The following is a 26,561-nucleotide window of genomic DNA, read 5'->3' on the forward strand; positions in this document are numbered from 1 at the left end:
GCTCTGTGTTGTAAAGTGTTTTGGTCCATTCAGCGCTCAAACACATAAGACATTATGCTCTAATATAATGCTGACAGACCACCCTGCTCATGTTGAGCACAGAATGAAGCCATAGAAACTGCTGAGCCTCAGCTTTGTCGCCTGCATCACAGTAGAATATTTACAGTGACACGCTGTCTTTCTATAGCTCTCTCCTGCTTTTTTGCAGTTATTTTCATGTCCCATGTAGCTGATACCAAACAAAAATAACACAATAGCCTTGCTTGGAATAATGAAAGGACTGCTTCATCTTTGACTTCTTGCCTTTTATTCTTCCATTCCGTAACAGAAAGTTTGACCAGGGATGCCCAAACGTTTCTATCTGGAACACAATCATGCATGTGTATCCGGTGTTTTGACTTGCCAACATTTTATCAGCTATCCAAGGCACAAAATACTAAAGAGATTAAGGGGCATTTGGTCATCTATAAAGGGGTGGAGGTGGAGACCGAGGGGAACAGTAGTGCTCCAGGCCATCCTGCTGTAACCTTTAGTATTCAGAGTTAAAGGGCTAGCTGCTGGTGTCCTTTGAATATGCCTGGAGGAAGAATTTGGAAAAGAATAAGATGGGGGTGCAGGGAGGGCTGCTTACCTTATGTCGGATGTTTCACAACATGTTCTTTAAACTTTCAGTGTAGCAATAGATCAGACTTACTGTTTGATGTTGTGTATGCAGTGCCTAGTAGTAAAGTATTATTTGTATTTCCCCCAGTTTGTTACAGGTTGTATTACAACCTGTAATGGTATTTGAGGACCTACAAAATAGTCCAAATTAATAAAGGTAAAACAAAAAAATGTTTTGAGTTTACCCAATTTGCTCTAAAATGCAAATGTATGATCTGATGCAGCAAATGAGCTTCGGAAGTCTGATAAATGGCTCAACTGACTTCACCTGCGTGTAATCTTGGTGCCGCATGATCGCAGCATACACACACGTGCTGTTAAAAGGCACAGTCTGCATCACCATTTACCAGAGCAGCACATCATCAGCTCTGAATGCCCCTCGAGCACCATTAAATCCAATGGCACCACAACAAACCTATCGAGACAGGACAGATCGCCAAAACTAACAGAGCAGGCAAGATGAGCATTAACCAGATATCTACAAGGGAGTCAATCGTAACCCTAAAGAAGCTTCAAAGCTCTACAGCAGAAACTGGCAGGCCTTCTCCAAAGCAACACTTCATTCCCTACACAGACATCATCTTCCTGAAAAAGTGGCCATTGCTTCAAAAAGAAAATTAAAAAAGCATTTTTTTGGGGGGGGTTCCACCGAAAGGCATTTGAGACTCCCTGGACATGTGGATGAGGACTCTCCGACACTAAGAATGTACTTTTCATCCATCACACACCACATGTGGCACAAACCCAACAACTCTTATCATCCTGAGAAGACCCTCCCTGCAGTGGAGCACGGTGATGACGGCATCATGCTGTGGGGCTGCTTTTCATTGGCAGGGACAAGTAAAGCTGTCAGAAAAGAAGGAATGATGGATGGTGCTAAGTACAATAAAATTCTTGGAGAAAACCTTCTTCGTTCTTCTAGTGAATAGAGGCGGGGACTGACGCTCGCTGTTCAGAATGACAATGTGCTGACCGCACTGCAGAGGTTACCCTTCAGATGTTTGAGGGGAATCATTTTAACATCTTTAAGTCACTCAATCAAAACGCAAACCTCAATCTTATCGGGAATCTGTGGTGTGACTTTAAAATGGTGAAACACCAGAAGACACTTCCCCCTTAAATTGAATGGTTTTACATTGAGGAATGGGCAATTATCCCACAGGCTAAATTTGCCAAACTTATAGACCTTTGGAACTAATATGGCTTAAAATGGGAGGTTTACATATGAAAGAATTTGTGGGGGTATATATACATTACTTTTTTTACATATATATTATATATACATTAGTCTTTTTTTTAAAACACTTTATCAAAATGTTTTTTTTTTTTCTGAGAATTATACTTCACAAATTAAAATGGACTATTCTATGTAGGTCCATTTCATAAAATCACAGGCTTGACTTTTACATTGTTTGAGTAACCTGCCAAGGTTCTTCAGTATTCAAGTTGGCAAGGAGGTTGTCTGATTCAGGATCATATGTGCTCCCCTGCATCAGATTATTTTCATCTGTCAAAGGTTTTATCCTTTGCTTCAGATCAGCAACATGATGAGTGTATAAACAGAGTCCTGGGGAGTCTTTCAGAGGAAAAGATGAAGAGGGGGTCAAAACTTTGTGAGACAATAGTTCAACCGACAGAAAAACTACAGAATGAACCAGTCCATGTTGTAAATTTTGCAAGTAAATAAGTTGAGAAAGAATTAAAAAAAAATAATCCACACACTTGTGATATATGACATTTGTAGAAATACCACTCAACCTGACATTAAACAGTACCTCACAGTGTCATTAATGTGACAAATCCAATACATCGTGTTTAAAAAAAACAAAACATTTTCATCTTATTTTTTTCATCTAGGATATCCTGAATTAAATGATTTAAACATATGGGGACCTTGAATTTGGAAAAAATAGCAGTCTCTCTCAAAGTCACAGTCTGTAAATTGTTTATTTCCGTTCAGAACACGTCACAGAAAAACAACTATCCTTGTGTTGTGTTATGTCATGCTCATCAAAAGCCTGACTCCATGACAGGAACCTTGTAATATGACTCCATATGGATTTTTTTCCGTACTGCAACTGAAAAACCACCAGATTCTCTGATGAGCAAGCTCCACATTTTCTCTGTTTCACTGTGCACTGCAACCTCTCAAACGTCCAAGATGGTTGCCTGAATGTCTGATGTGTTACAGATGGAGCAAAGAGTTGTGATGTTTGCATATCCATCAGACGAGAACATGCGCACAGCAGTTCCCTCATAACTAAGTCATTAAAACAGTATGAGTCTGAAAAGTGCTGGTGATACAATAGAGGAACAATTGATTACAATTAAAATGACCTAAAACTACCCAAATCAAATATCTGCGAAAAACAAAAATGGCTTTATATAAATTATAGGGTAGGGTTAGGGTTCAGTTGTCTGAATATGTAATTTCACTTGTGAAAAATGAAACCCACCATGAAACTGCAGCTGAGTAAAAGATTAACGGTGTGAGGAGTCATCAATGGAGTTCTTATGAAGGGTGAGGGCGCCCCTTAGTGGCAGTAGGGGAGAAACGCAGCTCTTGTCAGTGTCAGAAACTACATGGACCATACATTTTTTTTAACTTAATTTCTTTAAAAAAAAAAAAGAGTCATGGATGCTTTAATCTGTGCCCTGGCATCAAACAATTTTAATTTTCCAGACCTTAGGATAGTTAATCACTTATTTTTTTCCCCGACTCTTTGTTAGTGGAATTTCCTCATTTTGCTCGGTGGCAGCTTGGGTATCGGAAATGGGCTTCTTTCTTTATCCTCCTTCCAAGACAACACATGTCAACTGTTCTTTCACTGCACCACAGTGAGAGTGAATTTGAGATGCCCATACTGCCTCAACACAAGATAGTTGCCACGAGTGCACAACTTGTGTTGAAATATAACAAAAGATCTAATCTAATCGGTGTTTTAAAGGTTTTACAAATCATTGCATTCCTTTATTTACGTTTCATGCATCATCTCAACATTTCTGGGTTGTACTGCTACTCTGTATGAGGCTAATGTCAAGATTCAGCTCCTCCAATTCTGTTGACTCTAATCATTTAACTGTAGGTTTCATTCAAAAGACACTTACTTCAAGGAATTATGACACATCTATGTAGGATAAAAAAAAACAAAAAACAAAACCAGATCAACAGTAACCCCTTTATAACCTTCATTCTTACTATAGAAATAAAAGAACTAAAGATGACCTTAGGATTTTGTATTAATGTTACCATTGTTTTTGCTAATGCATCTTCAATGTTGAATGAATTTGAGATTTTGAGACTTAGAATTAGACTTTCATTTTTCTGTGATTTTGGAAAAGCAGGCTTTTTCTGATTAAAATGTTTTGCTTGATGGTAAATGTAATACAACACTAACAACAGTAATGCACCACCATCAAAAGCCTGACACCTAAACACCAGTTTGAGCATGAATAGCTTTGTTATTTATTCAGACTGAATCAAAACAACTTTGCAATCCAAACCCCATATAAAGGTATACCAAACATTTCTACTCATTGTCTAAATGGTGACACAAAATCCCCAAAAGGTTCTCATAGTAGTTAACAGAAACAAGTTGGGAATTGTCCTAGTTGAGTGTATCTGAGGTGAAGCAAAACTGAACAAGACAGTAAGCAGACTAAACACAGACTATACCCTCCACAAACACTAATGACAAACTTGCAAAAGAGCAAGGGAACTGTGGAATCTAAATACTGACAAGAATCATCAACTAATGAGGACCAGGTGCAAGAAAATGAGCGCCACTTATTCTGAAGTGAACCAAAGGCGGAAAGGACATTAACTGAGCTGCACAAGGAAAATCACTTTTAAAATAAAACAGGAAGTAAAGTGAACCAAGACATAAAACATGGGAACACAAAGGACACGGCCAGACTAAAACAAAGAGAAAACAAGCCCATAAACCACGATGGACTGTGTTACACAGAAAATAAAACCCTGCCTGTTATCATTTGACAGACAGCCTACATGTGAGTGTTTTTCACTAGATATCAAACATTATCTGTGTTATATCTGAGTGTGTCTATGTAGCCATTCAGTACTTGGTGTGGTTATCAGCACTTCCGCAAAGTGGTGAAACCAGCTAAATTCAGTCTTGTGATGCTAAGAGACGTTTAATTTGCACCTCAGTATGGATGGTCACATTTCTTTTCTTGTTTCAGTGAGCCCTGTCGTTCATTTCCACTGTGGCATGTTGACTCTTGCAGCGTTAGATCCTCTTGTTAACTCTCTTGAAAGTCACACCCTTCTCTCCTGGAGTTATACAAGTCTACATGATACATTGCAGAAAAAGGAAGACAAGATTATCTGGGACGTGATATGACTCGCATTCAGCATATTACAGATATATCCCAAGGGTTTGTCTTAATGGGCCACAGTTTGAGAGCCAACTCTGATTTGAATAAAATATTACTTCACTTACCATTACGAGCTTATCATCAATGATCTCTGCTGTGAAATGGTATTGAGGAAACTCGATGGAAATCTTCCCACCTTCCATAGTTACGGGGGCCTACAGGTCAGAGGAGCAAAAGGTGTCAGAGGGAAGCATTGAGGGAATATTTTCCAGTGCATCTTGTCATCTCACCTTGAATTTGGAGCCTGTCATAGTTGCCATCTCACACTCCTGACCAACCGTAAACTTATTGGACCAGCTCCAGTTTGGGATGGTTTGGGTCCAGGTGAAGTCGTTCCCATCCTGAAGCACCTCTGTCACCACTTTGTGGTCAGTCTTGGCTGTAAGAAGCCCTTTGACAGATAAAAGCAAGGCTAATCTGAATAAACTCAACAATATTCAAATGCTTGACGAACATTTTTTTCCACAAGTTACCAATAAATCAATAAAAGATTCTTGTACCAACTGCTTCCAGAAACTCCACATAGTTCTCTTGACTCTCAAGCTCATACTTCCCAGCGAACGCCATGATGGTGAAAAGGAGAGATGAAAAAAAGAAGGGAGTTTATGAGTCAAGAGAGGAGTGGCGTCTTACAGAAACTCTCAAACCTGCCTGTTCCTCTCCTCCCTCACATACTTCACCATGTGACACCCCAACAAGTGTGTGAAAGAAAGGCTTGTGGTGTTTTTCCAAGACACAGCTGTCTCGTTGTTTTAGCTCTCAAAGCATGGCCATACTCTTGTCAGGATCCAGTAATTCAAGTACTGAAGTGATATGCCGGTTAGAGCATGTGTGGTGTCGTAAAGCACGAATAACATAAAATCCATGTGTCTTCGCATGTCTGTTTGTAAGCATCTTTCAACAGAGGACAGGAAACTTTTCATTGTTTTCCCCCTCCTTCTGTGGGGTTCAGTGTTGACGGTGAACAAGAGAAAATAGCATCGTATAATTTAGGTGCGGTTTCGACTTTTGATGTTTCTTGTTGAGAACTGCCAGAAGGCAGTCCCAGAATTAAAAACAAAAACAAACCAACAACATAATCTTGCATGCAGTGAACACAACCATTATTTACAGTTATGATGAGCGGTTCAGCCATACGTTTTGAAAGCATTTTGTCAAAGTGTGAGTGACCTAGACTGTTTAGTACACCATACACTGTTAGGAAATAGTGACAGAATGAACAGTGTCACAAAGAAAACAGCCCAGTTTTTAAATATTTCAGGACTAATGGTATAAGACCCTCTCATATAAGGTAATCTAGAATATTTGCAAACAGCAGACAGCTTGCTGACATCTTTCCTGACCCTGTACCTCAGGGGATGAATAATCCTTTTTGTAAAATGGGCCGGTGGAGGGACACTTAAGAGGTGTCTAAACAGGGCTGTAGGTCTTTTTTTGGTCTTTTTTTTAGTAGAGAGGCTGCTCTTTTGCTCTTTTCATCCACTTTCTGTCACAAAGCGTGGAATGACTCCTCTGTCTCTCTGAGAGCTGGATGAGAACTAACCAGAGGTCCGTTTCACGTAGCAGGTTTAGTGAAAACTCTGAGTAGGTTAACCCTGAAATGAGGGAAACCCTGAGTTTTCCGTTTCACAAAGGGAGGTAACTCAACCCCGAGAAAGAGGGGTAACTCTAGCCTGTTTCACAAAGAGAGGTAACTTTACCTTTCGGTCAGTTACCGTAGTAACAGACTCTATGAACCTAACCTGGTCGGGACCAGGTTTTATTCAAGAAACCTTGAGTTTCTTTCTGTCTCCGCCCTCTTTCAGCCACACACGCCATTTGATTTCCTCATTCATTCAGTCAGCAGAGCGAGTTCTTCTACTTCTAGAAGTCCTTTAGGCACAGTAGGAGGTGAGTTTTTTCACGAACTTGTCCTTTTGACAACGATCCCGTGGATGGAGGTGCAGCATTATTGCGCAGAGAAATAAATATTCGTCGGAGATGGTTATCAGACCGCGCATAGATTTTTGCATTGACAGACAATTATCTTTTTGAGCGGCACCATCAGAATGTGTTGGGACAAAAGAAAAAAAAGACAAATAAATATTTGTATGAATAGGCTTAAAAAAGACATATATAGGCCTATTATATTTTATAAAGGCACTCGTGTCTTGGGGGTGGACTCCCTCCGGGGATTCCCTCAGCCACTGCCCTCCCGTTAGAGGTGGTGGCCACCACCCGTTTTATGGGCATCTGCCTTCTTTCTGTTGGCTCAGTAGAAATCTGTGTTAGTTTAAATAGGCTTAATTATTTAACAGAACATGATATAGATGATGACTCTAAATTGTCCTTCTGGTACCCCGCCTCTTGCCCATTGACCGCTGGGACAGGCTCCAGCCCCCCCGCGACCCGACTGACGGATTCAGCGGTGTATAGATAATGGATGGATGGATGATATAGATGAGAAGACATAGTTTATGTGTGTGAAAACAGCATTATGTTGGGAATAAAATAACTGCACAGTCAAATAGCCACTTAATATTTATTTTACAGTGTAAAACATGATCAAAATGAGGTACCTCCATGCCGAGGTCTCACCTGTTTGAACAATGTTTTTATATTTCATCTTAAACTGCTGCCAAGTGCGCTTCTCCCCCGCGGGATTGCACCTAAATGAAATAAATGAATGGGCTACCATTCAAGCAGTTTCCCTGTAATATTATTGTGATTGCAAAGGACTACATTTAAACTTACACTTTTGCTGCTGCAGCGGTGTTGCACTTATTTCTAAAAACGTATTGAAACTCGCCGTATGAGCGCATTAAGATTTCCAATTCGAGGTTGGTGAAAAACGTAGCCCCTCCTCTTCCCCGTTGCCAAGGTGACTCGTCGAATCGGGGCTCCATTGATGCTGGCTTTTTAAAGTTGTGGTGCACGCGCCAAGAGCCTCTCCAACTCAAGGTGAACTTACTCAGAGTTGATTAACCTCACTCAAATCAGCGTTTCTGGAACCGAAAACTCAGGGTTTTCTATCTCAGAGTAGATCAACTCAGAGATCAGGAAGACTCAGAGTTGGTTGAACCTGCTACGTGAAACGGACCCCTGATGGCAGTATATCTCTGTTACTAACACAAATACAACACTACTCCATGTGTTGTCAAATGTGTGTTTAGTGTATGTAGTGCTGCTGTGGCTAAAAGCTGCAGACATGTTTTGAAGAAACTTAGAACAGGTGGTGAACTGTTAGTGGTATGCTTTGGTTTTGTATGGATTTCACATATTCATCATCAGTATCCTGCTTGACTTTGTGATCTGTTTGTGTTCCTGCAGGTGGATATTGGTACCTCTGTAGAGAAGCTGGCTAACTGTTCAGTCTACATGCAACGATATGATGAGTTTAAAAATTGTTGTCATGCACATAAATGGTATTATATGATGTGTGGAATTATGATTTAGATTAATGGTCCCTTTCACATTCCAGTCCATGTATTTTCATTATTGCAACTATTATTTTGTTACTTGCAAATAAAGTTGTAGCTATTATCAAGGTTTCCACTGTGCCGACAATCCATTTCTGTTCCGTTGGTCTCAGCTTTCAGACCTGGCCACTCGAACTTAACTTAAAGTTATCACCTGACCTTCACTTTCCCAATAACTCCCATCCACACATTCATACATGTTCTACACCTGCTTAATCCAACTCAGGACTGTCGGAGGAGCCAGAAGCCTATCCCAGCTGCCAGTGGGCAGAAGGCGGCATACACACTGGACAGATCACCAGTCCATCACAGGGCCACACAGAGAAAAACAACCAGGCGTGATTACACCCACTCCTCAACAATTAACCTAACATGCATGTTTTTTGGATGGTGGGAAGAAGCTGGAGTACCTGGAGAGAACCCACACATACACAGGGGGAACATGCGAACTCCACAAAGAAAGGCCCCAGTCGGAATTTGAACCAGCAACCCTCTTTCTGCGTGGCGATGGTGCTAACCACCACACCAGCAGCGCCTCAAGCTCTCCCTCAGAGTTTATATTCATGATCCCCACCCAACAGTGGTCAGACTGTCCAGTTTATGTCTTTGCTTCCCAGTTGTTGCCCGCTGCCTGTAAAGTTCTTCCTCTTTTGCTCTCATCTAAATTTTGGAGAGCTTTTGCCTGCTCATCTTTCTTGTTTGCCAGCATCATTTTGCAACCTTGTATTTGAAATGCAGGTTCAGGATAAGCCCAGTCTCACCAGAAAATATGTAACGGGTACATTTATTCACATGCTCAAACCACACTCAGCAGTGTCACAGTCCATGGGCGTAAATTGTGAGATTGGCGATATATGCCCAGGCTGTTATTTTGTGTCTGGAAGCGTTCACATGACATAACGGGACCACATGTGAGGGGAAGTAAAAAAGTAGAGGGAAGTAGAAAAGTGCAATGACCGTGGAAAATGCTGTGCAGGATTTGTCTCACACTATTACTGTGATGCATTCTGGCTTTGGGGTCATTGACTTGTGCAGCTACATTTAAAAATGCTGATTTCTCCCAACCCTTCCTGTTTGTGTCAAATGTTTCTAACTGTAATTCCTTGCCCTTGTCATTATATCATTTATTGATAAATGATGGTTTGTGATGCAGTGCTGTCTGAGTGATAGAGATCTCGGTTTTCCAACTTAGACTTACACCCTTGCCTTTACACACTGAAATTCCTCTAGATTGTTTGAATTGTTCAAAGATATTGTTCACAGTGGAAGGAGACCCTGAAAGCTTTCTTTGGTAAACATTGTGTTCAAACTGTTAAAAATCATTTTAACGCTGTGCCTCCAAGGCTCCCTCTTTCACGGATGGTGCTTTTCTAACAAATCATAATCCAATCACCTATTGACATCACCTGCTTGAAACAAAATAATATATATATATATATATATATATATATATATATATACATATATATATATATATATATATATATATATATGACTCCTTACTTACACTAATTTGCCCCTATAACAACTTTGTCTTGGAATGTGAAATACTTTAATGGACGAATGTAAACATATGAAATAGATGTAATCTGTATAATCTTCAGTCGGGAGACATGATTCGAATGACATCGATTGTCATTTCAGGCAACGATAGCAATACATAATAGTACAGGTACTACTTCCAGACTTGAGAGGTGGATAAAGGGGATTTACGTTGTGTTTGGCCTTCGGCAGAGCTGCAAAATTGTACTCTTGTGATTCGACGATGGTTTTCTTGGCTCGAACCTGAAACTGCTGCAGAGCTTTTCATTTTTACTCAAAATATGAACTAAGAGCCCCTCAACCTCTCCTGTATCAGTATAATTATTTTAATTAATCTGTGGGGTGGATGAGCAACTTGATTTTGGATGCGAATGGAAAGTAAGGAGTAAATGATCATGTGCCATAGCTTAACTAAAACAGTATGTCTTATGGATTAGCTGTGATCGAAGGTAACTTTTTAGACACGTTTTACTCAGAATGAAAACAAATAACATCCATCGTTAGATCAATCGTCAAATGAATGTCCACATTCATGATAATTCAAAGCAGTGATCGAAGGAAAAAAGAAGGATTAAGAGTCTGCCCTCAAACTTTGTTTGAGCAGTTTCAGTTTATTTATCCATCACATTTCTACAAACATACCAACAAGATGAAATCTGATGATTGTGCGCACAACTGAAAAAAACAGGTTATACTTTTTTTTCCCTCACAATATGCCATGAAGATAATGAGTGACAGTAAAATAAAGGTGATGCTTTGTCTTATCACACTTTGTACAGGAATTGTCGTGTTCAGTCTTTTTATAGAGAAAATGTTGACTCAACTGAAAGCTGTAAAGGACAGGCTGTGTTGAAGCGCCGTCTTCTTTTCGTCAGGTTTCTTTGTATTCAAAACAAATTGCATGCAGGTTTCTTTCCAATCCACAGAAGGCAACAAGCTATCGTTTTGGTTACCCGTCTTTAGTCTGTTACTTTCCACTGAGAGAAACCTTGTGTCTATGTCTATCACAGATACAGAAATGTAGAGCAAAATACCTGTGATACAGCAGCATAAATTATACAGTTATCTTAACCTCACATTGATCACAGAATGACAATCCACTGACTGATGAACGATCATGGATCATGTACAGGGAAACCTGTGAAACTCTACATCCATGCTGCGCCTGGAATCACAGGGAATTAGTTACATCATAGTAAAATACAGCAGTCACACCTTCTCATCAGGCATGATGCTGTCTTTGTTGAGCCCTCCCTTGTCTTTATTGTTCCCAAATGAGAAAGAGAAAACCCCTCCAGTGGTCTCCTCAGCTGCTTTCGTGCCTGTTACCTGCCCTCCTTTAGGTCCCTGCATGCAGTCTGCAGGGCTGCCAGGCAGGAGGTTGGGTGTGGATGGAGTTGGGGTGGCCGCTCCCCAGATGTATAATGTTTCCCCCTCAGGGCAAGGATGCAGGCCCTTGCTCAGATAGCTGGGGCTTGGACTGGCTGAGGATGGCAGAGTACGCTGGCTTCCATTCAACCAGTTGGATGTGTGATCTGTAGAGCTTTTACGCGAGTTTCCAGAGGAGCTGAAGTTAGAGGAGCGGTAGTTGTATGCTCTCCAGCCAGGACGTTTTCGCTGGTGACACTGACATCTCAGGATCCGAATGAAGGCCAGCTTGAACTCACGGCTGTAGCAGGGGTAGATGATAGGGTTCAGGCAGCTGTTGAAGTAGCCAAGCCAGAAGATTACTTTGAAGAGGACCTCCGGAGGGCGCAGGTTCTCATTAAAAGACCCTATGGATAGCAGATAGGAGAAGACAGATAAGTGGGAAAATAGCAAGGAGCTCTGTGCAGAAGTTTCAGTTTCACGCCCGAAAGGCCTTTTCATTTTTCTTTGTTCAAATGGTGTCTAAGTAATGGCATTATAGTTATTTCACATACAAACTTCTCTCTTTAATGTTTTCTTTGCACATTTTACGTAGTCAGGACTCAGTTGATGTGCTTTTGTGCACCAATCTCATTTTAGCTGTCAAGTTGAAATGGGAAGCGATGTGGAGTCGATGACTGTGAGCACTGTCAATCAAATCTAATCAAACCACACCCAAAAAGAACAGATCAACCAGATTAAGAGGGCTTTCGTTTGTTATACTCTTAATAGACAATAGCTAGCTGCTACTTAACTTGCATAATCAGAATCAGAATTACTTTATTAATCCCTTGCGGGAAATTCCTTTGTTGCAGTGCTCTCATTACAGGAAAAAGAAAAGATTAATAAGAATAAGATAGGGAAAAAAATAAAAATAAAAAATAAAAATAAAAATATCAATATGTACAAAAATACAATAAACAATAAACAGTATTTACAATGCTACTCAGTAGCTAATTATTATTGTTATTGCACATGACCGGGTTATTGCACATGGTGAAGTAATGTCAGACACTGGAATTGTACAGTTTGATGGCCACAGGCAGGAATGACCTCCTGTGGCGCTCTGTGGTGCAGCGTGGTGCAATCAGTCTCTGGCTGAAGGTGCTTCTGTGGCTGACCAACACATTGTGAAGAGGATGTGCAGGATTGTCCAGCATGGATTTTATCCTGGACAGCATCCTTCTGTCTGACACTGCTGTCAGAGAGTCCAGCTCCTCTCCGACAACGTGGCTGGCTTTGCGGATGAGTTTCATCAGTTTCAACAGCTGGTAAATACTCTTCTGAAGTTCACTTGTTAGAATGCTGACTCTCATTTGCCTAATGTGAAAACTTATACTTTTCTGTATTAAGCAATGAACCGGTGACCTGAGTCCACTTCCTCCTACTGTACACTGATCTCCGAGCTAAACTAAGACAAGCCAAGCCAATCTGCTAAGACAGCTAAAATAAGACAACCCCCCTCACATATACATATATATATATATATATATATATATATAAGCAAACAAGTGGAGAATATTTACGGGGGGAAAAAAACCTCCAAAACGTTTCCCCTAAACCTACCTAGTGGATAGGTCTTAACGAACACATTGTTAAATTTGTACTTTTTCCACAATGTTAAAACTAGACTCAAGAAAGGGAAACATTAAGAGATTAAAAAGAAAAAAAGAGTTAGTGGTCTCCAGTGACACAACAACTAAATGTTAGATTCTGGCTGATATTCAGCGACTTGGATCAGTACATCTCAGACTAAACTGCTTTTACTTATGATAATCTTCTCTGGGACTGCAAGTCATATAATACCCAGTAGGTGGCAGTATTGATTCAAATCAGTGCGGATCAACAGTGGGTCTCTTCACAGACACAATGTAATGTTCCACACATTAGCTGTATTTAAGAAACTCTTGGTATGTAGGAAAGCTTTCATAAACAGGAGATGTACTTCCTTAAAAAGCCAGTACAGACAGTCTGAGGTTAATTTAGAGCACTTTTACAACAATACAGAGCCTGATTTGTTTTAATAGAAAGACAGTGGAAGAGTTGCGTTGCTTTAAGTAACAAAAGGCCGGAATTTTCCATTAAATGTCACCTTTTTTAAGTGAGACATTGTGAAATTTACACAAATACAAATGGTTCTCACTTTTTATACACATGCAGACAGTGTCAAGAGATTACAACCAAACTTAAATCAAAATTAAAAAGGAAAGACAATCCTTGAGATGGAAACGTAAGAACCCTAAAGAGCAGGCTCATCATGTATGAAAATGAACAAGCTTATTTGCATTGGTCTACACTTGTAATGCATTTTGCCCAGATGTGGCAGAGCTTTAATAGAGGAGGGATATTTTATATGCCAAGTGGGTGTGAGGAGGAGGCATGCAAACAAAAACAGGCCATTAATACGCACAGCAAGATTAGGATTAGTGTGAAACAAAGACAGACACTGTGTGTTTGTGTGCGGGCAGATGAGAACAGTCCTTAAATTAAACAGACCCACGTTCTTACATTATTGTCACACTCCTGGAGAGACAGAAGACGCACTGCAATCTCAGGCTTTCATGTGTGAAATTAGCTCTGGTAATTTAGGACAGGCAGTCAGTTTAAATTCTTTATGAATATCAGATCATCAGCTTGAACAATTCCTGTGTGTTACAAAGTGTACATTACAGGGACTAAGTGTAAAATGATGCAGGGTGAAGGCTTTCGGCGACTAGAGCAATAAAACATACAAATTATTCTTCTTGTAATTTTCTAATCTGGATAAAACTGATTGAGCCACAATTTAAAAACAATATAATTTTCAGCAATTCTGTATTTGGTGTGTGTGCATCTGTATGTGTGTGGCTGCCAGACTAAGAGATGAAACTAGAGTCTGTCTGAATATGTCCTGGCGTCCTGAGCTGCCAATGAATAGGTTTCTTCTAAGAGGTTGGTATTTTCACATGATATTTTTCCCTCTGGAAAACCACTTAAATGTGGCTGCATAGCAGTAACTTCATGAGTATGATTTGGATACAGAGCTGGACTGGGTAGAGTAAAAGCTTGGACAGCTGATTTCTCTTGCAGTCTCTCTCTCTATCCATCTCCATGTGTCAGTTTGTTTCTGTTAGTGGTTTGCAAATAATGATTGACTGTGACTATAATAACAGCCTTCATCACAAGTCTTGAAAGCTTGAATATAGAGGGCGAGTTGACCTTTTTCTGTGAATAATTTTCAAAAAATCGTTTCATGTCTAAACCAAGAGACTTCCATAGTTTTGACTGACTGATGGGGGGTCACAGCCATTTAACCTCCTGTCTGCCGTCTTGGGTGGGAAAGCACTCCATGCGTGACCTTAACCGCACAAATGATACATATGATGGTGAGACTAAGACTCAAGTGATCTTTATGACTTCCAAGGTGCTAATGACCCTTCAAAAGGTCAAATACCAGGGACCTCCTGCTTGTCACTTAGAGCTGAAGGGAGTCGTTCGAATGAGGAGTGAAACATCTTCAAAAATGTTTAACCCCTTATTGTAGTGCTCGACGACTTGGTTTATGAATTCCAGTTGCCTTCTTCTGCTCCAACAGTGCAGCTCCAACCCTCTCTGATTCTCCACATTTTCTTATCTCTCAGTAGATACATTCTCATATTTCTACACATATTTTCTGCAATGATAGAGTGCTTTAATGTATACAAACTATTAAAAAGAAAGGAGTAAAATTTCTGATACAGATAAGAATTGAGACCTTTACTTATAAACTGACCTCTGGTGTATGGTACCACAACTTGACATTTAACATTTACATGTGCCTAGTTGAATTTGATGGACAAAATGTAGAGACACCCAGATTTTTACACAAGATTTCACAGTAAAAAAAAAAGCACTAGCCAAGCTGTGTGGGTCCAGAGAATTGTCCCGTGAGACTGCATTAAGGTGCAGATCTGGGGAAAGATATAACAATATTTTTGCAACATAGTCAGTGCCCAAAAGCGCAGTCATTCTGTCATGGAAAAAATTATGAACCACCATTAGGATTTATGAATATGGCTGTCCTGCCAAACTGAGTAATCTATTACAAAGAGCCTGACAGTAAAGGGCAACAAACAAACCGAGGGTCACTATGAATGAGATCCAGATTTCCTTAGCAGAAATGGGAGAACCTTGAAGAAGTACAACCACTGGTGCAGCAATCAGGCCTTTAAAGAAGAGTGCCCAGACAGAATCTTTCAAAAAGGCACATGAGAGCCCCCTATAAATATGCCAAAGGGCACCTGGACGATTCTCATTCCATGAGAAACAAAATCTTCTTATCAGATGAAAAAAGGATTGGAATATTTGACCAAAGGCATGTGGGAAGGAAACCAAGCTTTGAGAATCAGCTCTTTTGTACCATTTCTATCGTTAAACATGGGGATGGTGGCATCATGCTGTGGGAGTGTTTTTCAGCAACAGGGACTGGGTAATCGGTTAGGACATAAGAAAAGATGGATCAAGATATAAATAGATTGAAGAGATTTTCCAGTGTACTCAGGATATCAGAATGGCGGGAAAGTTGAGATTTCTATAAGAAAACAAACTCAAGTATTTGCAAATCAAAAAAACACACAAGTGTCTTCAAGAAAGCTCTGTTAAAGTACTGGAGTTGCCCAGTCAGAGTCTAGATATGAATCCGGTAGAGATACCGAAAAGTTTCTGTCGATGCTATAAACTCTTGGGATTACTCTGACGCGATGTCTGATTTTTTTTAGACTTCCTTCTCATAAAGTGACTGCAGGTAAAGAAAAACAACAGCAACGACAACAGAATGGTTTTCTTTTTTTAGACTAAACAATGTTTTTTTTCAGTACCATACTGATAAGGTTAGATTAAAAGTGGTTAATACTAATTCTAATGGTGCTGCTCTTGATCAGAGAGTACACCATTCAAAGGTTCCAAAAGTGTTTTCTCATCTGTTTCATTTAAAACATCAACACATTCTTCTGTTCTCTGTGCTGCAGAAAGTATTCTTTTAAATGGGAATTTCCATTTATAAATCCTTTAATCGTTTCTAACTTTCAGGAAGAGCTGGAATCAGCTTGGACACTGGTTTTCTGTGGCGGTGAGGAAACATTTGTGTGGAGCAGAACTCCCTGGCTCTGACACGCTGAAAATCCCGTGTTTTAGACAGGAACTGAGACACTGCAGACAATGTGCATTTTCATTCAAAGGTATCTCAAATGGGCTGAGACGATGGCGCATGCACAGACAAACACAGACGTGTGGTCCTGTGCGCCTCCCAGGACGGGGCAATAAACATCAAGTTTAGGCTATTGTTGTCATATGTGTCCTTTCCACACAAGCACAGGATTAAAGTTTAGGAAACACCGGCCGACGGCACACCTTCTTGTAGCCAGATTTGGTACATGTTTGTGTGTTTAACTTACATGTGAATGTGGTCCATTTTAGTCCTTTCTGAAGTGTTTATGTTGTTGGCTATAGTATAAGAGGATGCAAAGGGCTTGGCTGTGAGACTATTGTATATAGAGATAACACTGCAAGGGTTTTTGTTGGTGGTGGTCTCGCCCCCTCTGTTAAAACGACTGCTTGCACCTCCTTCCTGAGGACAGGCACGCACACATCTCACTATGAAACACAGGAACATCTTAACAAAACAAGGCATCCTGTTATTCTCACTAATTGGAAGAAGCAATGTCTATTCTGTGCCATGTCGAGCGCACACGCACTCACACACACATATCTGCTCTCCTAAAACTCACACATCCTGTTTCATAACACCAATAAATATGATTAATATGCCTTTATCTGAAAGAACAGGAGTGTTATTGCCCCCACACACAGCTTTCAATGAAAACACAGTGTGAAGCTATTTTTGGAAAATTGGATTGACATCCAAGAGACCCCTCGGCCTCACCCTCCTCTCTGCCCTGTGCCCCTTCTGCTCAGCCATCTCCTCTCTCCTCCATTGCTTTGACACGTAGCACTTTCATTATTTTCAAAAACAATTTCAATTACCCCTGGAGCACAAGGGCTCGTCAGCTCAACGGAACATGAAAATCTTAATGATTCACACTGAATGCACTGACAAAATATCCCTAAAAGTACATATAGAAGGCTATTAACACTTGAAAATGTTGTTTTCTCTCCCATTTGGACAAACTGCTGGTACGACTTGGCTTACAGAGTCTTCACAGGATATTACTGCCTGCTCTGGGTGTGAAAGAGCTGCTGGAAAATCTGTGCAATGAAACCACACGTGCAGCCCACGAATGATTTTGCTTTGTCTGAGCTGCGAGATGAGAGGAAGACAAAACAGCTCGCTGAGACATGTGCGACATGTAGATGAGTCCCCCCACTGATTCGCAACTGTTCCCCACTTTCTATGAAGGTCATGTGTGTGATGCATTTACAGCACATCAATCATGATGTATAAAAATCTTTATAAAAGTTTTTAACAACTCATGACAGCTTGCAAGCTTTATAGGAACAGTGATAATATAAGTAATACAATATGCACGTCTATCTTGCTTTAAAAAGACAGAGAAAGCCACCTTGATATCACTTGCTGGATTGTGAACTACTGTTTCAGGATGTTGGAGCAACAGGTGATGTTTAAAGTATAGATCTGACCAAGTACTCATGCCCTTAGAAATATGACTTTATGTTTAAAGACAATATAAACAAGTTGTAATGAAGGACATTAATAACAGAAACATTAGCAACACGAACATTTAAACTTATTTAATTTATTTATCTATTGTATTTGTCACATTATAGAATATAACGTGCATCTGGGTGACTTGCCATGTTTTGTTTTTTCCATGAGCCAGCATCAAGTGGCCATTTGAGGTATGCAGTTCCTTTTGTGGCTTTATTTTTCAGCCTAAAAACATACATAATTATAAACACTTCAAGCTACTTTCACGAACACAGAAGAATGCATCGTGATGTATTCTTAATGTGTTAATAGCACATTATTGACATGACACTCAGTTAGAGTTACGGTGACGTTCTTCCTCTTTTTCTGACATATACAATAGAAATACTTGTCAGTTAAACAAATAAGACATTTTTCCATGTTTTATAAAAAAATCTAATGCTTAAATTCAAGCTAATTCTGTTCTCGGCGACTAATTAATCAGTAGAATTAATCAGTTGAGTTAATCTTAATTCAATGATTAATTAATTAGCTGAAGGACATCATAATAATTGCGAACAATTTTGAGGGTTCACTGGTATTTTCAGTCTCCTAGGAATGCAGAACAGGCAGCATTAATTAATTTTAAAATCAAACATTTAAACAAGTAAAACTGTGAAGCTTGTGAAGTCTACTATCATTTATTAAACTTAACTGAGCATCAATCAATTAACTTTTCATGTGCAAAATAACCACAACTGTGACTTCTATTTCCATCTAATCAAGTGAATTTAATTCTAATTTAATTACGAAACCTCAAGACCGCGATGCGCAGCTCACACTGAAATCCAAATTTGTAGGAAATGGCCAAGAGACATCTATAAATCTTTGCTCTGATCTACCTTGGTACAGAATACGTCTAAAATTCTTTAGGTTTGCTTACATCAACAAATATTGATATGATCGAATTTAGGCAATACCAGGTTTAAAATGAGGAAAGGTGGAGTTGAAATTAGGCAGAGCTCTGCTGCACAATAAGGAAGTGATCTTTTATAAGTCAATTCTAGTCCATTTATCATATATATCTCTAGATATTTATAGATAGATATATAGATATCCCTCTCTCTCTATATATATATATGTATATATATAGAACCAATTCAATGTACAATAGTTGATTTGCTTTCCAAGTTGGCTCAACAGAGAAGCTTAAATTTCTCTTCCCTTGAGACAAAAACCTGTTGGCCAAATCCTTTGAGAAAAATGGCCAAATAATAGAAAAAAATAAAAAAAGGACTACAGCTCAGTCAGGAGAAGGTTTCTGGCAGAAACTGGGAGACAATTGATATTAAAATAATATACTGCAATTAAAAAAAAAAGATAATTAGTTGCTTAACTGGCTGGTTGGAAAAAAAATGGAAACGAGGGTTAAAAAAGGGATGAATTGTTACCAGAAACTGGGGCATGCAGCTGCAATTGTTTCACTGCCATGTTTGACAGCTGATTTAATCTTACTGCTCAGCTAAACAAGATTTTTTCTGAAACGTAAATTCAGCAGGGACATTAAATTGAATTACATGAGTGTATTGTCTTATGCTCCTATAATAGTTTCCTTCTAGTATGCAGCCAATTTAAGAATAAAACCTCCTCATGTGTAAATTTGATGTTAAACTAGATCACAGTTTAAAGAGGAATGTAGAGCTCTGGTGAAAAAAGAATCAAATTGGATTCAGGCTCAGTGTAAAAACTAAAATGATGCTTAAAGAGACACTTCAATGGATTTATCTTCAAACCATGTGTTGCAGAGCGCTGCATCTATTCTCGTTACTATAGACTTTGTTATGGGCACTGTTGCCAAGCAGAAAAAAACCCCCAAAAAACAAAAAATCCTCCAAGTTTGTCAGTCACTGGAATGAACCAACTGTCCCCTAAACAAATGGTCTGATTATTATGTCGGTTTAAGGGTGAGAGGAGGAACATGAGGAAAATATAAAATCCTTGGAAAGATTTCAGGGACCAATCGCTTTCGAGTAGAAGAAAGGTGACAGCCTCGTTGAGCAGTGTTTGAGTTGGTTATCAAAAAATGTGGAGATAACCACGTGAAAACTGCAAAGCCTGAGTAGGCAAGTCAATGACATGTAGCTTCTGGATTTGAAATTTGTCTGTGGTAACATCGGTTTAGCTGATTATTGTTTCAGTTTATTAGGAACATTTATATTAGTTTTAAAAAGAAATATATACAATGTTTATTTCATGTTTTAGATGAACTTGTGAATGCAAACTAATATGTTATGTACAAGCTCATACTTTTTCTGCATGGTAATAGGCTCTCAAATCTTTAAGTCACCAACCACACAGTGAAGAAAAAAGGTAACTAAGTAACACATACTCATAAGTACATTTTACACTAGTAATTTTTAACTTGATTGGATTTTTACACAGGTAAAAACCTATATAATTCTGTACAATAAGTTTTACCTGTAGGTAAGGTGAAATAACACGTAAAAATAAAAATATATAAATAAAAAAATATATAGTCTGCTTCAATTGTCTCTCAAAATATTTGTTTTTGCTCAGTTTCTGTACTGACTTAATTATTAATATGCAGTTAAGTTTTTATGGCATGATATTTTTCATACGATGATACAGTAATGTGGCTTAAAACAACTTTTAGTTTAGATATTTCATCTTCTCTGACAATCTGTCAGTGTGCTCTGTGAACGTGTCTAACATCGGAGGTTGCTTTTTGCCCAAAGACGCTGGACTGCAGTGACACTAACTTAAAAAACAACAACTTTGCTGTAATGTTCATAATCTTGAATTCTGTGTACCTTACTTTGCTCCAAGTTGAAGGCGTAAAAGGAAACATAATACTTCAAAACTTGGGAAAAAATGACTCCAACTATGGGAATGGTTGCCTGCTTGCCATTTATGTGCAAAAACAAAAACAAGGTATTTACAGAATTTGACCCTGATAGGTGAGATCAGTTGTGAGGGGGAGGGTTTGCATATTTCGTCAGGTTGCATGGAGAGGTTGAGACCTCATGGATCTGAGGTCACAGAAGCTCTGGCTGGCAGCATGCAGCCTCACTTTCATCTTTCCAGGCTCGTAGTTGTTTGAAAATCTGCAGTGATTGACGAAAGAGAAGCATCTGCTGCCTCACTGACAAAATCACTCAAGAAACAAATGAACATACCTGTGCACACACGTAAACCCCACATGCCATGCATTGCAGCCAGCGCACACACACTGCCAGCCAGAACCCCCCCCACACACACTACATATCAGTGACCGCACGTAGTGGAAGGAGCTGGGTTAATAACAAGTGTGAAACAGGAAATCCCACTCTCAGGGTGGAGGCAAATGAATACTGAGGGAGCAACATAAGCAGAGTGCTGTGGTCATATTAGACTTAAAGTATTTGCGTTCAGACCAAATTCCCACCAAAGGCACAAACAAATCCTCTTTTATAAGTTGTGTTGAGAAGGGATGAGTTTTAATGTCCTGCTTTCAGAAGCTGCTCTGACATCATTTAAAATGCGCATAAAATAAACTAGTAAAGTGCTTTGTCTCAGTGTATCAGTATGCAACACTGGAGATCGCAGAGACAAAGTCACCATTGGGGGGTTTCTTGGCAGTTTGTTCTGTTGTGTTACATAAAGAGGCCCCACACACCCAAGCCCTTTAAATCTGCTCTCTGTTTGAAGCCTCTCGGATCTGCAAATGGGACACAATGTAAAATTACATTTGGTCTCTCATTGAGAATGCCTTGAAGCTAAAAAGTCCTTGTTCTTGACACTGCCCCGGGTAATAATTTGTGTGTATCCATGTGAGGCTATGATGAGCTGCAGTTTGAAGCCAGGGGCATAAACACATTCCCCATACGATCACAATAAATGCGTGCACACAAGCACATACACGAACACATACATATGCAGTAGTACTCCAAAGTTAACCATAAGCACGGAAAATCGAGCAAGTGATCATCTAAAATACACAATGCAAGTTCAATTAATCTCGCTGTTCTTCCTCAACTATACAGACTTGATGTTTTGTTAACCTCTTCAATGCAACACACCCCCATTGGTATTTCACTGCAATAAAATGTTTAATTTCCTCTGAAGCTTTTGTGTCAGGCATGACAGTGTCTGTGGCATCAGGAAGCCTCGGCAGGATCAACAGGCCTTGGATAAGGCTGACCGGATCAGAGGGAGGCCACCTACAGATTAAATGAGACCCAGGGAATACTGCAAAGATAACAGTAATGGTTTGGATAAGCTTGCAAGGAATTCCTCCTCAAATTCCTAAAAGTGTTTTATCACCTTATTATCAGCCTTGAATTTGGAGACCTCAATCTTAGAAATGCTTTGGTAATGAGTAAATAACACAACTGACAGCCAGAGTTTAGTCAGGATCAAAAATATAAACAGAATAGAAATAGGATGCAGCTAACTAACGACATAATATAAACAGAGTCTGGGGTCAAAGAGATAATATGGATTCACTGTGACATATATAATACTGTGCTTACATATTCAATCCAGCACTTTATAATGACCACTACTCCATCAAAGCCCACACATAGATTTTGTAATAATTCACTGTAATAGATGCTGCCCAGGAGAATTTCCCAGTGTCAACAACAGATGATTTACAAGGACTGCTGCAGCAAACTTTTCACAGACATTTCCACAATTAATCTTTTTCTCCAAGTCTCATTAACCACTTGGATATTTTGAAGTTTTTAAATTAGAGGAGATTTTTTTGGCAAATGGATGTGGGTGTATTTTTTTTGCAAATGGTCTAACTTAAGTGTGGCTGTGGCAGTGTGAAACGTGACCTACTGCACCTACCTATGGGTAAGGACAGAAAGAAGGGCAGCCAGCAAAGGACAAACATGCCGACAACGACTCCCAAAGTTTTAGCTGCTTTCTTCTCCCGGGAGAATTTAAGAAGTTTGACAGTGAGGGAACTTCTCGCCTGATGCGCGCGACCCTTGCCGGCTCCTGTGGTGCTGGGATCCTCCTGCACCTGAGATCCTTTGTGGATCCTGAGGGTCAGCTCGCTGGTGTTCATCCTCTCGCGCATCACACCTGCCTCCAGGTTCTTTGTGGTCCTTTTGGCGACAATGTACACACGGAAGTACATTGCCAGTATAACGGCGAGTGGGATATAGAAGGAGCCGAGGGAGGAGAAGAGCGCGTAAAACGGCTCCTCGGTAATGGCACAAACCGTGTCGTCGGACGACGGCGGCTGCTTCCACCCAAACAGAGGTCCGATGGAGATGACCACCGACAACACCCAGACCCCGAGCATGGCCAGCAGAGCCCGCTTCTCTGTCACGATACCCGGGTACTGCAGCGGATGGCTCACTCCAATGTAGCGATCGATGGATATTACGCACAGGCTCATGATGGACGCGGTGCAGCACAAGACATCCACTGCAGCCCAAATGTCACAGAAGATCCTGCCAAACACCCAGTAGTCTAGAATCTCCAAAGTGGCGGACACCGGCAACACAGTGGTGCCCAGCAGCAGGTCGGCCATAGCCAGGTTGATGATAAAGTAATTGGTAGGGGTCCGCAGGTGCCTGTTGCATACTACGGCGAGAATAACGAGGATGTTGCCCACAATGGCAAAAACGATGAAGGCACCCAGCACCAAACCGAGCGGGATGGCTCGGCGGAGGTCCACTTCGCCGGGCTCCGTGTGATTCCCCCCAGAACTGTTGGTGAAGTTGACCTGGCTAGACTCGAGTTCCGAAGAACCTGTTTCCCACAAGTTTGTAACATTGTCAGTGCTCAGACTCATTTTGACTTACGACGTCCTCCATAGCAGACTCACGATCACTTTTAATCGCAACTCAAAAAGAGCTTCACTGTGCACAAATCGCCAAACTTGCCTATATCCGCATGATTAAGCTGATTGCTTTTCAGTGCTTATATATTTGTCTATCAGTTCATTGTGCGCCTGTGCAGTTCCCAAGCAGTCCCTTTCTCCTCTCTCTTGAGGGCTCAGTGGGGAAGTGAAGGGGTAGCAGTCATCTCCTGCCTCCTCTCCTACACACAGCTTTGCAAGAAACTGACCAGACATCCCCAAAGACAAGCCGATGAAGTGCGCATGACGCACTGCACGAAGAGACGTGACTCCACAGAAATGGCACACTGTGTTTTCACATCATTATTTGGAGACTTGGGAGTTGGAGTGGAGAATTGTGCATTTTTGGGAAAATAATTTGGTTAGTGTCTTGTATCTGTTAATCCAGCTTGATCTCACAAACAGAAATGCGTGAAATCAGCACAACCTCTTCAAAGCCACACTTCGTGGTGACACGTGCGAGACCAGCCTTTTCGCCACTAAGGGAGGATGCTTAACAGGACAATTGCAAATGCTGGGCGTAAGCCACCTTAACCACAATGTTGCAGTTTTAATTGTTTAGTTTCAATGTGCTTTTGTTGCATTGTTTGCATGTCGACAACATGCTTTAATGGAAGTTAAATGAAGATAATATGCACTTAAATAATCATTTAAGTTTAGGTATGCTCTGAAATATGTCTCTGTACACAAACCTTTAGATAAGATTAAATCAGTTTTATTCCGGAGATTTAGACAGAAAGCTTAAAAGATTAAAATTGAAAACTTAGATCAATTTGAAAAAAAAAAAAAAAAAAAAAAAATCAGGTATTTCTCATGAAACATTCCTATTTTGGGCAAAAGCAGTAGTTCCTCTGAGTAATCTCATTTTGGATGTGCGCTCAGTTAGTGAGGAGCGACTGGGCTGAGTTCCAAAGGCTTTGGTTTGGTCTCAAAAATATAACCATCTCATCTCCTATACTCAATGTCAGACATTGGATGGGTTACTGAAAGAGTATAATGTTATGATACCATCTTGTCGATGTGAGTTTTTTTTTTCAATGTCAATCTCATGACCAAATATGGTGACTTTCAAAAGTTATGTTCTGAGTGTCTTAACTTTATGTACAATACCTACATTCATTTTGTAGCTATTTCCCCCCCACTTCTGTTATTTTTCTTGTGCATTCACCACTGATATACTGAACCCCCCTTTGTTTTTCTCACATTAATAATTAGGAAATAAAAAATAGGAAATATTGGACAGTAACAAATCTTTTTTTGTGAGTTTTTTGGAAAATCGTCAGGTTTCAGCAGGTTGTTTTCAAACACTTCTTAGGTTATATGAAATTACCTTTATTTTTTAATAAGAAAATGCAAGACTTACTTTCTCGAGTTTTATTAGGAGTTTTAACAAGTTTTATTGCTAACCAGGGTAAGTATGGAATTTTGCTGGGAAGGGCTGGCAGGCTCATGGTGGCAGAGTTTCAGGCAGATGGGACAAATGAGAAAAAAAGGTAAGTAACAGGTTGGAAAGTGAGCATGGAAATGTGCAGGGAACAGACTCTGAGGCAGCCAAACATGAGTGTTTACTACAACAACAGTCTGACAGGGAACAGGTTGGAGCACAGTGAAAATATACTGCCTGCTGATGAGAAGATCAGTCACAGGTGTTAGAGAGTTAGAGAGGAGAGCAGACGCCCAACAAACCTGGATGCTGGTTGTGTGTTGAAGCAATAAATGCCTATTAAAACACATTTAGTCCAGTTTTAAATGAACTGAGCAAACAAATTAACTCAAAAGAAGACAAAGGTACATACATTTGAATTATGTCTAATTTTCTGAGATCAAGAATTACTGAATATAATTTGAACTTGGACTGGGAAATTTCACTCAACTTTTCCTCTTTGCAATAGATCACATATTTTGAGCTCACAGTTACCCTCCAATGTACAACATTTCCTTGTGACAAGTGTCATCACATACCCTACTACCTCCCAGCCAATCAAATGCTGGCATCACAAAACTATTTTTTTGCTTGAGATGTTGCCTCTACATTTCAGGGTAAATCAGAGGTAACTAATGTGTTCATGTCAGTAAGTCAAATCAAACCTGCCCTACTTAATAAATACCAGGAAATTTCGCTTTCATCTTTCTACAAACCTACACACAGAGTTAATCAGCTGCATGTTCCCAAAAAATGAGGAAAATATCACAAATTTATAGTTGTTAAAAAACAATTATTAGTCTTAACGCTCTTCAAATGTGGCTTTTATGTTGCTGATCAGGTTGCACTTCATAGATTTAACTGAGTTTTGCATTTTTTTTAATCTATATTATTTGTTGAAAACAATTCATCGTTAAGATTTAATCTGCAAAAAGACAACAATTTTCCCAAGGAATGTTTGGAGTGTCATGTTATTATCTAAAACTCTGCATACTAAAGATGTTGAATGACTATTCATTTACAGCCCCAGTTCAAAAAAGGTTGACACACTGTGTAAAATGTAAACAAATGCAGTTAATTGCAAATCTCATAATGTATAATTTTATTCAAAGTAGCACATAGAAAATATTTCAAATGTTGAAAGCAAGACATTTTACTTTCTCAATAAAC

At 39.8% G+C, this 26,561-nt stretch overlaps 2 protein-coding genes across 2 annotated transcripts; both read right to left on the bottom strand.

Annotated features, from left to right (window-relative positions):
* Positions 1–4,149: 4,149 nt before the first annotated feature.
* Positions 4,150–5,657, bottom strand: LOC142397277 (gastrotropin-like). Its single transcript, XM_075480619.1, has 4 exons — positions 5,562–5,657; positions 5,292–5,452; positions 5,127–5,216; positions 4,150–4,973 (listed from the first exon to the last, which is right to left on the bottom strand). Exons 1-4 carry the CDS (start codon positions 5,626–5,628, stop codon positions 4,914–4,916), a joined length of 378 nt encoding a protein of 125 aa, XP_075336734.1. The 5' UTR covers positions 5,629–5,657; the 3' UTR covers positions 4,150–4,913.
* Positions 5,658–10,665: 5,008 nt separating this feature from the next.
* LOC142397677 (alpha-1A adrenergic receptor-like) lies at positions 10,666–24,199 on the bottom strand. The gene is made up of 2 exons (XM_075481230.1): positions 22,945–24,199; positions 10,666–11,836 (listed from the first exon to the last, which is right to left on the bottom strand). Exons 1-2 carry the CDS (start codon positions 23,900–23,902, stop codon positions 11,271–11,273), a joined length of 1,524 nt encoding a protein of 507 aa, XP_075337345.1. The 5' UTR covers positions 23,903–24,199; the 3' UTR covers positions 10,666–11,270.
* Between the last annotated feature and the right edge of the window lie 2,362 nt (positions 24,200–26,561).

This window comes from Odontesthes bonariensis, chromosome 13 (genome assembly GCF_027942865.1).
Source record: "Odontesthes bonariensis isolate fOdoBon6 chromosome 13, fOdoBon6.hap1, whole genome shotgun sequence".
Classification (NCBI taxonomy): Eukaryota; Metazoa; Chordata; class Actinopteri; order Atheriniformes; family Atherinopsidae; genus Odontesthes; species Odontesthes bonariensis.

Excerpts from the sequence above, each read along its gene's own strand:
- LOC142397277 (XM_075480619.1), bottom strand. The coding sequence starts at position 5,628 with ATGGCGTTCGCTGGGAAGTATGAGCTTGAGAGTCAAGAGAACTATGTG. Across the intron at positions 5,217-5,291 it reads TGACAGGCTCCAAATTCAAG|GCCCCCGTAACTATGGAAGG; the intron begins GTGAGATGACAA and ends TCTGACCTGTAG. Across the intron at positions 4,974-5,126 it reads TTGATGATAAGCTCGTAATG|ACTTGTATAACTCCAGGAGA; the intron begins GTAAGTGAAGTA and ends TGTATCATGTAG.
- LOC142397677 (XM_075481230.1), bottom strand. The coding sequence starts at position 23,902 with ATGAGTCTGAGCACTGACAATGTTACAAACTTGTGGGAAACAGGTTCT. Across the intron at positions 11,837-22,944 it reads CTTTCTGTCCTTACCCATAG|GGTCTTTTAATGAGAACCTG; the intron begins GTAGGTGCAGTA and ends TGCTATCCATAG.